The sequence below is a fragment of the Mustela lutreola genome, chromosome 10 (assembly GCF_030435805.1).
Source record: "Mustela lutreola isolate mMusLut2 chromosome 10, mMusLut2.pri, whole genome shotgun sequence".
Lineage (NCBI taxonomy): Eukaryota > Metazoa > Chordata > Mammalia > Carnivora > Mustelidae > Mustela > Mustela lutreola.
Window position 1 is genome coordinate 95,525,377 of NC_081299.1, and position 9,605 is coordinate 95,534,981.

The following is a 9,605-nucleotide window of genomic DNA, read 5'->3' on the forward strand; positions in this document are numbered from 1 at the left end:
GTGTTTTTTCCTTCCCACAGGTTCCAATGATTTTGGTTGGCAATAAATGTGACCTGGAAGATGAACGAGTAGTTGGCAAAGAACAGGGTCAGAACTTAGCAAGACAGTGGTGTAACTGTGCCTTTTTAGAATCTTCTGCAAAGTCAAAGATCAACGTTAATGAGGTAACCTACAGCTGCTAGACAGCACAAATAAGTGCCTTTTTTAGTTATCTTTCTTTTAAGGTAATAGCCAAAACCAAATTTTTTGAAGAAAAAAAATTGTTCTTCTAATTGGTTTTGAATCTATCAGCATACAGAGAACACTAAGTAACTCCTAGAAACCATATTTCCTCACTACGTAAAATCACTTTGATGGTTGTGATGAAGACCCTCATATTTACCTTACTGCAAGAGCAAGTTTAAGTTAAAGAATGTGTTTGAAGTCCTGCTAAGCTTCTGAATGATATGCCGGAAGGTAGTGTGTGCAGATTGTTCTATCACCCTTGCACAGTTACCTATGCACATGTGTGTAAATAGGTTGTAAAGTCAAGTAGGAAAATACAAAAATCAAAGTAGTTATTGAGCTTATGAACTTAGGTTATATAGAAAGATATATGAGGTAATACCTCATGGGTATCCCAGAATTTGGTGTTTTGAGTCGGGCCTTCCTTTGGTTTCTGACTCATGGGAGGAATCTGAGCATAGACGTGGAACTAGAACTCACCCACTCTTTGAGGCCTGATGAGGCAGGTGCTCAAGGCTTTTTTCATCTCTGACTTAAGCCTTCCAACCATCTTGAGAATGTAGCTCTGACAGGACATGCGTAATCAGCATGCCCACTGCCTGAGTGTCAGTCCAGTACCCTCCTGGATCCCTGAAGATCTGTGCAGTTCCAACTAGCACCAGCAACCGACCAAAACCTCAAGACGTTCTCTTTGCTTTTGTTAATTTTAACATATTTAACATAACCTTTTTAAAACAATGAACCAACCAATCAGAGGAGGCTTCTTTCCTTTCCCTGTAATGCATAAGTCTTCACTGGCCTGTTTGCTTGTCATTTGTGGCATCACAGGTAATCCGTCAGCTCAGCTCACTCATAACATATGTGAGAGTTACAAGGGCCTTAGGTTATCAGCATCCTGTGTTTTTGTTTGCTGTTCCTCTCTGGCCTTTGGGTCTGTAGGTCACTTTTCCTTGACTTAATATTATGGTGGTAGGCTTTTGTTTGACTTTCAAAATGATTAAGTTATCTTAAACATCTGACAGGCAAAAAATTGAGCTTGTTTCACATCCTCTCTTTTTAAATAACCAAGAATGTTAAAGCTTGCTTTGTTAGGTAAAACCAATTTTTGTAAGTACATAAAACATTCATAAATTTCATTATTCAGCAGATACTAATTGTGTGCCTGTGTGTCTGGCAGTGTGTCGGGCACTGGGGTAACAGTGATCCAGATAGACACTGTTTCTGCCCTAGAGAAGTTTACATCCTAGTGGGGAACAAGTCCTACTGAGATCTTCAGCAGTCATTTCTTTTTCATTGCCAAGTAAATGAAAGGAAGTATGATATGTTTTTAGCTTTAGCTTTCTCTGTTGTGAAATTACAGTTTTATAGATGTTATTTTGAAAAATGTGACTAATGACAAAATTTTAAGTTTTTTTTTTTTTAATTTTATTTATTTGAGAGAGCGCTCATACAAGGTGGGGGGACAGCGGGAGAGGGAGAAGCAGACTCCCTTCTGAGCGGGGAGCCTGATACAGGGCTCCATCCCAGGACCCCAGGATCATGACCTGAGCTGAAGGCAGATGCTCAACCAACTGAGCCTCTAAAATTTTAAGTTTTCATACAGTCTTTTTTCAAAAAAGGAAGGAAGGAAGAAAAAGAAAAGGAAAATGGAGATAAAAAGCATTGGGAGGGGGCTTATGCATCTTTGCATGCTCGCTGTCTCACAAATAAATAAATCTTGGGGGGAAAAAGCATTAGGATGATGCATGAGGTTGGCTAGGGAAACAGTAGTGCAGGGTCACCACTGTAGGATGATTGACCTTAGGGATCTGGTTCCTTGCTATTCCTGTTCTCACCCTCACTGGTACCTGCCCACCAGGTTCACAGGAGATGGCTCTGCTGGAGCTGGGTGGGGTCAGGATCCACTGAGCACCATGGGTTGGTGGTGTTCCTTACTTTTATGTTTGTGGGAACTCCTCTGCTACTTGCTAAGCCACCTGGATTATAGTTTCCAGTGCCCCAGGGCTCTGTTTTCACAGCAGTGTTGTTAAACCTTGATGTGAAGATTTATTAAATGTGGAGAACAGTAAAACAATATGGAATAAGTTAGCTGTTTAAGGCTCTTTACTCTTGTGAGGGAAATACAAACTTTAAAGTAGCGTATAATATTTGAGTTTCTTTTAATGTTTCTCTTTAGCCTGATAATCCAGCTACAGAGTTTCTTTGATAGTTAATAGTTCCTCAGACAGCTAATGCTTTGTGAATATACATGTGATTTCTGTTGGATTCAAATTTCAGATCACACAGGGACATACTGCTTGGCTAAATAGCCCTCTAGTTCCTGCTACCTGTAGCAGAATATACATGTTAAACTCTTATGCATGCCATTTTTGCTGTGTTCTGAAAGTAGAATCACAATTCTTTGCTGAGGCTAGAATCAGAATTGGAATCAAGACATCCCAGTTGAGTAATGGCAGAAGGATTGGGCAAGTATTCTTTGTTCCCTTTAGATTTTCCTGTGAATCAGAGAGATGAGGAAGAACCTAGGTGGAGGCCTCTGAGTATGTCTAACCAAATACTTACTATTGCTTGAACTTGCCTTCATCACTGAACCAGCTGTTGCAGTGAGGTAGGCCTCGTTTGCCAAAGAAGTCATTGAGGATATCACTGCGAAATCAGTCAGTGTAGTACAGAAACCCCAAACTGGCTGGCATGAAGAAACATGTGGCTTTGATTCTTTGACTATTTTAGTTTATCCTTTTAATTTTTTATCTTACAGTTTATGCATTAAGGCTGGGGAACAAAAGAGAACTTGTTCGTGGCTGTGCATATTAAGTTCTTAGAGGGTTTCAGAATTGTGAAACAGACTGCTGTTTTGTTTTCAAATCCAGTGTTTTCAGCTTTCTTATAAATACCATAATAGAGAACTTAAATGATTTGAAGAAGATGGCAGTGGAAGGATAGAGCAGAAAGAAAGGAATATAAATGAATCACTTGAAGCTTTGAGACAAATCACTCAATAGTGGCTTTTTTTTTTTTCCTTTTTAATAATTAGCCTTTTAATCTTAGGACCATTTTTAAAAATACATGAAATGGTTTTATCTGAGGATTATCTTAAAAAATGATTTTAAAAATTATTTTACTTTTAAAATTTACTGAAAGTATTTAAGAACAATAAGAGTTTGTTTACTCTTCATTCAGATTTCACCAGTTAACATTCTGTCAGTGTTTATGTATCACATTCCTTTACTCCCAAATATGTTAGTGTATGTACCATTATATAAAGACATTTTCTTACGCAACCGCAACGCAGTTACTAAAATCAAGAAAATTGTTATTTGCACAGTCCCTGTTCAGTGCATATTGAGATTTTGTTGTTTGTCCCTATAACTTTTGTTATACTTTTTTTTTTTTTTTTAAGATTTTACTTATTTATTTATTTGACAGAGAGAGATCACAAGCAGGCAGAGAGGCAGGCAGAGGCAGAGAGGGAAGCAGGCTCCCCACTGAGCAAGGAGCCCGATGTGGGGCTTGATCCCAGGACACTGAGATCATGACCTGAGCTGAAGGCAGCGGCTTAACCTACTGAGCCACCCAGGCGCCCCACTTTTGATATACTTTTATAAAGCGCTATTTATTACAGATGAGTAATAGTAAAGAGTTTCTGTGATATTTGCTTCTCAGGTCATTAGTAAGTAAGTATTTGCATTTCATAGCAAAGAACCAAATTCATCTTATCTGTTGTTTAATTGTTCCAATATTTGGGCATACTTAGCACTATGAAACATATAAACATGTCAGAATTAAAATAATCTGCTTCTGTGAAATAAATACTATTGTATTTGTGTCTTTGATGCCTTGGATTTTTCATCCAAAATGAATCAAAAAGATATATTGAGATTGTCACTTCAGATGGGGTCACACACTTTTTCTCTTTTTCACTTTAGCCAAAATTAATAGCACCAGAAACAGCAAACAGAAATCGTATGCTTTTACATGTGGTATCTTGAGAGGAACATGGTATCTCTTCTGTCCTGTTCTAGCCAAAAATATACATAAATCTTAGCATGAGGAAAGATCAGACAAACCCAAACTGAGGGAAATTATATAAAGTTACTAACCATCTGTTTTCAGAAATGACAATGTCCTGAAAGACAAAGACTGAAGAACTATTCCAGATTTTAAGAGATTAAAGTGACCGAAAATTAAATGCAGTATGTGATCCTAGATGGATCCTTTGAGGGTGGGGAGCAGGAATTCTATAGAGGACATCATTGGGGTAACTGATAAAATTGAGGTCTGCACTGTAGATGACACAAAGTAACATATCAGTGCTTAAATGTATTCAATGTATAACTGTAACATGGTTATGGAAGAATATCCTTGCTCTTAGAAGATATACACTCAACCACTAAGGGCTCTGTTGTATGCAGACTACTCTCTGATGATTTAGAAAATAAGAATGTATTTAGAGAAAAATGATAAAGTACATATGGCTTAATGTTACTATTGGTGAATTTGGGTAAAGAATATAAACCAGTCCTTAGTATTCTTGCAACTTCTCTGTAAGTTTGAAGTTTTTTATTTTCATTTAAAGATTTACTTAAGAGAGAGAAAGCAAGCACACATGAGAGCGAGGGGAGGAGCAGAGGGAGAGGGAGACCAGCAGACTTCGTGCTGAGCAGGAAGCCAGTCATGGGGCTTGATCCCAGGATATTGAGATCCTGTCCTGAGCTGAAATCAAGAGTCAGACACTTAACCAGCTAAGCCACCAAGGCACCCCAAGTTTGAAGTTTTTAAAAAATAAATGTGTTCATATTCAAGTTGAGTATCAACTCTTCCCTTAATCATTATGTTTTGAAGCATGTAAGATTCCATGAGGAATAAAACGTCACTACCTTGTTTCTCACTACTAATTTTTTTCTTGTTAATATTGAGTAATTAAGAGCAAGTTTTTAACCTTGTTTTTCACTACCTTGTTTTTCACTACTAATTTTTTTTCTTAAGTCGATACTGAATATCTAAGAGCAAGTTTTTTCCCTCATGGTAAGTTGATAAGTCTTGCTTTACCCTGACCGAGAGCCACGTTTTAAGAAACCTGCTGTTAGAGCAGCAAAATACAGATCCAAGAGCAGAATAACATTTAACAGAACCAAGGTGGTTTTGTAGAGCAAGAGCTCAAGTGTTTGTTGAATAAGACTTTTTTTCGTGTGTGTGTGTGTGTGTGTGTGTGTGTGTGTGTGGGTGTGTGTGTTTGTTTTTGTTTTTTTAGATATTTTATGACCTGGTCAGACAGATAAATAGAAAAACACCAGTGGAAAAGAAGAAGCCTAAAAAGAAATCATGTCTGCTGCTTTAGACCCACAGTAAGCAGCAGCTCTGAGCCAGGTAAGATACTGAAAACAGAACAAATGCCTTGCTCATGCTCTTAACTTTGGGCTTTCCCCAACCCTAACCACTTCCCATTTCACTTGTTAGGGTATTTCCAGGTTTCTGCATCTTGTAAATGTGATATATAGCTTGTAGATGTGTTCATCTATTGCTAATTTGTTTCTCTCCCTATGAGATTGTAAGCTGACTGAGGGCGAGGACCACAGATGTTTTGTTCACTGCTGTGTCCCCAGTGCTGGCTACAGAACGAGTATTCCAAAAATAGAATTCCTTCCAGGGTCCCTCCTGAGTTCCTGGCAAATTAAAGTCAAATGTGGTTTATCTGAAACAAAATGCTTAATTGCACATTTGATGTGTTATTTCAAAGTGAACACACCTTTGTGTATCAGTAATAGTCATTCCTCCCCCTGTAACCCCTTCCCTGATTCCCAACACCATCATTGGTTTTGCCTCTCTTTGAACTTAACATTAACAAAAACAGGTACTATGGCTGCTTCTACTCAAAAATATGTTTTTGAAAATTATCTTAATAAAGATGCAACTGCAGTACCGTATGGCAGTAGCTCATTTTTATTGTGTGACTGTACTAGCAGTCTGTTTATGTATTTTGCTATTGATGGACAATTACATTTTTGAGAACTATATGGATAATTCTGTGCAGTCTTGCTTGAGTCTTTATGCTCACGTGCATCATTTCTATTTGGTGTGTACCTAGGGACAAAATGGCCAGACTATACACTTCTGTATAGGGCCAGCTTTAGTAGATACTGCTCAAAGGTTTTTCAAGGCAATTAGACCAATTTATACACTTGCTAGCAGCGGATGAGTTCCACGTCCTCCCCAGAGTTGGTATTGTCAGTCTTTTTAACTCAAGACATTCTGCTGGCTGTCTGATGCTGTGTTTTGGTAGTCATTTCCTCTCAGGTCTAGGTTGACTTCTTTGAAATGTTTTGTCTGTAGACTTCTAAGTATAGTTGACTTTAGTACCATTTAAGTTTTCATTAAAGTGAACCCAATGGAGAGAAATTAGTGCCAGCATTGAAGCTGCCTGTCAAGTGAAAAACCACGCCCTGCAGGAACCATGTGTTTTTCTCTAATTATGTATATGAAATCTCCTGAACAGTGTCTACTTATCTTCACGAACTCTACAAACTATACCGTAATGGAATGTTTTTCATGAAGTGATTTTGTGAGGTCAGTTGATGCTGGTTATGTGCACATTACTAATCTAGGTCCAGTTAGAGGAACGCCTACTGTTCTCACTTGAGAGTTGGTTACACTTAGTCTTGTTAGTCTCTTGGGTCCATCAAGCAGATTACCTATTCCAGAGCACCAAATTAATGAATATGTGCTTCCTTAGAGACCTAGGTGAATCTCTCTCTTCAGGGAAACACTGTGTAATTGTACCCCCCCTTTAATTTAGTTTAATTTTCTTGGTACCCTCCCCTCCTAAATGAAGGTCAAGGAAAATGGGGAGAAAGGAGGGAACAGCATGGGATTGCTTCTGGTTGGATTTAAGAAAGACAGATTCTGGTCAGGTGTTTGCTTTACGCTTTAAGTGAAATCTTGACTCAATAACTATAAATCATTAGCTCCCTGAAGGTGATTATTTTAAACTTTGCTGGTGTTTGTTTAGGTAAGGGTGCAAAGGTAAGGATAATAGGACTCCAGTTCCTATTCTGAGCTCTATCACCTCACCTAACTCTCTTAAGTCAACTATAATTGATTGACTTGCTGATGCCATTACCTTAGCTGACCCTAGTTTAATTTCCAGTTCTCTAAAAAATGTTCTAGCTTATATTTAAAGGAAGAGGTGCCATCTCCTGGCCTGTTTCGAAAATTCATTCATATATACCCTGCAGTGTATTGTGTTTTACCTGAGAGAAGAGAAATCTTGTTGTACATCTAGAAATAAGATTTTCATCCTGGTTGTATAAATTCTTAGGCTATGATATGTAACTCGGCCTAACAATATATTTAATAAGTCACCTGAGATCTCCATGAGTGTTTGAAAATACCAGATGATGGGTCAGTTAGCAGTCAGAATACTTGGCAGAGCAAAGAAATCACAGAGTGATTATAGACTGGAAGTGCCATGTTGATTCCACTTGAAAAGTACCAAGATAAGGGGTAAATTTAAGTAGCTGTGTATGTTTTTAGTAAGAGTACATGAACCATAAGGGCAGTGTATCTGACCTTGCCCTTTAAGCAAGATTGTATTGAAACATGTTAATCTCTTTTTAGTATGTCCCACTTCTAAAGACACGAAGAGGAAATTCTTCCTTTAACCTAGTTCTTTTCTGCTGAGCAGTACAACTAATGTGGAGCCTTCTGCCCTTGCATATGGGGGTCAGCTCTTTCTGTGTCATCTCTTCTGGTCCTAATCTGTATTAGAAGTGGTAATCCTAGGGACACCTGCATGGCTCAGTCGGTTAAGCATCTGACTCTTGGTTTCAGCTCAGGTCATGATCTCAGGGTCATGAAATTGAGCCCCTCCGACGAGCCCTAGCATCAGGCACTCCATGCTCAGCATGGAGTGTGCTTAAGGGATTCTCTCTCTCCCTCCCCACCCCTCCTCCCATCTGTGTGCACACTCGCTCCCTCACTCTCTAAAATAAATAAAATCTTTTTAAAAAAAAAAAAAACGTGGTAATCCTAATACTCTATAGTCCTGAAATGATTGGATAAAGAAATTTTATACTTAGGTGTTATTTCCTTTTTGGAAAAAAAAAAGATGATAATAGGATAGAAATAAAATAATGACTGTTTTCCTTTTTTACATACAGGACTGTCATATGGTGAAATTAATAAAACTAAAATGGCCCCGTTACTGTAGCTGTTTAGTATAATTTAGTTGTCTAGTAACAATCAGCCCATATCTGTTGCTTTCTATATGATTATCTGCTTGTTCACTACCATCTTCTGGCATTAAGAGGTTAGCCATATGTATGTATATATATAAATACATATCTGTTCAATGTTCTAGATTACAGGAATGAAGAACTGTTGCCTAATTGGGAAGTGCCAGCATTCCAGACTTCAAAAATTAAATCTGAAGAGGCTTCTCCTGTTTTATATATTATGTGAAGAATTTAAATCTTATATTGGTTTGCACAAATTCCCTGGAGAAAAAAAAAATTGCTCTGTGTATATCTCTTGGAAAATAAGACAATAGTATTTCTCCTTTGCAATAGCAGTTATAACAGATGTGAAAATAAATATACTTGACTCTAATATGATTATACAAAAGAGCATGGATGCATTTCAAATGTTAGATATTGCTACTATAATCAGATGATTTCATATTGACCTTTTTATCATGATTCTTCCCTGTCAAGCACTAAAAGTTGAACCATTATACTTTATATCTGTAATGATATAGATTATGAAATTTCCCCTCAAACTCATTGCAGCAGATAACTTTTTGAGTCATTGACTTCATTTTATATTTAAAAATTATGAAATATCATTCTGTCATTATATTCTAATTAAAATTGTTTGTGCATAATGCTTTGGAAAAATGGGTCTTTTATAGGAAAAAAACCTGGGATAACTGATTTCTATGGCTTTCAAAGCTAAAATATATAATATACTAAACCAACTCTAATATTGCTTCTTGTGTTTTACTGTCAGATTAAATTACAGCTTTTATGGATGATTAAATTTTAGTACATTTTCATTTGGTTTGTGTGTTTTTGTTATTGTTTATAGATTTAAGGCTTTTATTTTATAATGGCCACATTGTTTTAAATGCAGTAGTTCCTTTCTGCCTGTACCTACAGAACACTTGGCTTTAAACCCCTAAGTCATTAGTAATTTCTCTAAGAACAGACCTCACACTTTCTGTTAGATGTATTTATTCCTCCTATACAGCAAACTACATCAGACTACATAGAATAGTTTTGTATATTCTCTCTTGATCTTAAAGATTGTATCTTATTGAATAAGATATCCCACTGTGTATTATTTTTATATGTAAAAATAAGTTTAATACTGTATCCGGGGTTAAC

The 9,605-nt window shown here is 37.1% G+C and overlaps 1 protein-coding gene across 7 annotated transcripts in view; it reads left to right on the top strand.

Annotated features, from left to right (window-relative positions):
* RAP1A (RAP1A, member of RAS oncogene family) overlaps positions 1–9,274 on the top strand; it is a 78,446-nt gene extending 69,172 nt beyond the window's left edge. For all 7 annotated transcript variants that reach the window (XM_059137675.1, XM_059137676.1, XM_059137673.1 and 4 more), the window contains 3 exons: positions 21–164; positions 5,477–5,592; positions 8,582–9,274. In XM_059137675.1, coding sequence (XP_058993658.1) covers positions 21–164; positions 5,477–5,563 — 231 coding nt within the window. In that variant the 3' untranslated portion in view covers positions 5,564–5,592; positions 8,582–9,274. The remainder of the gene's footprint in view (positions 1–20; positions 165–5,476; positions 5,593–8,581) is intronic.
* Positions 9,275–9,605: the final 331 nt, after the last annotated feature.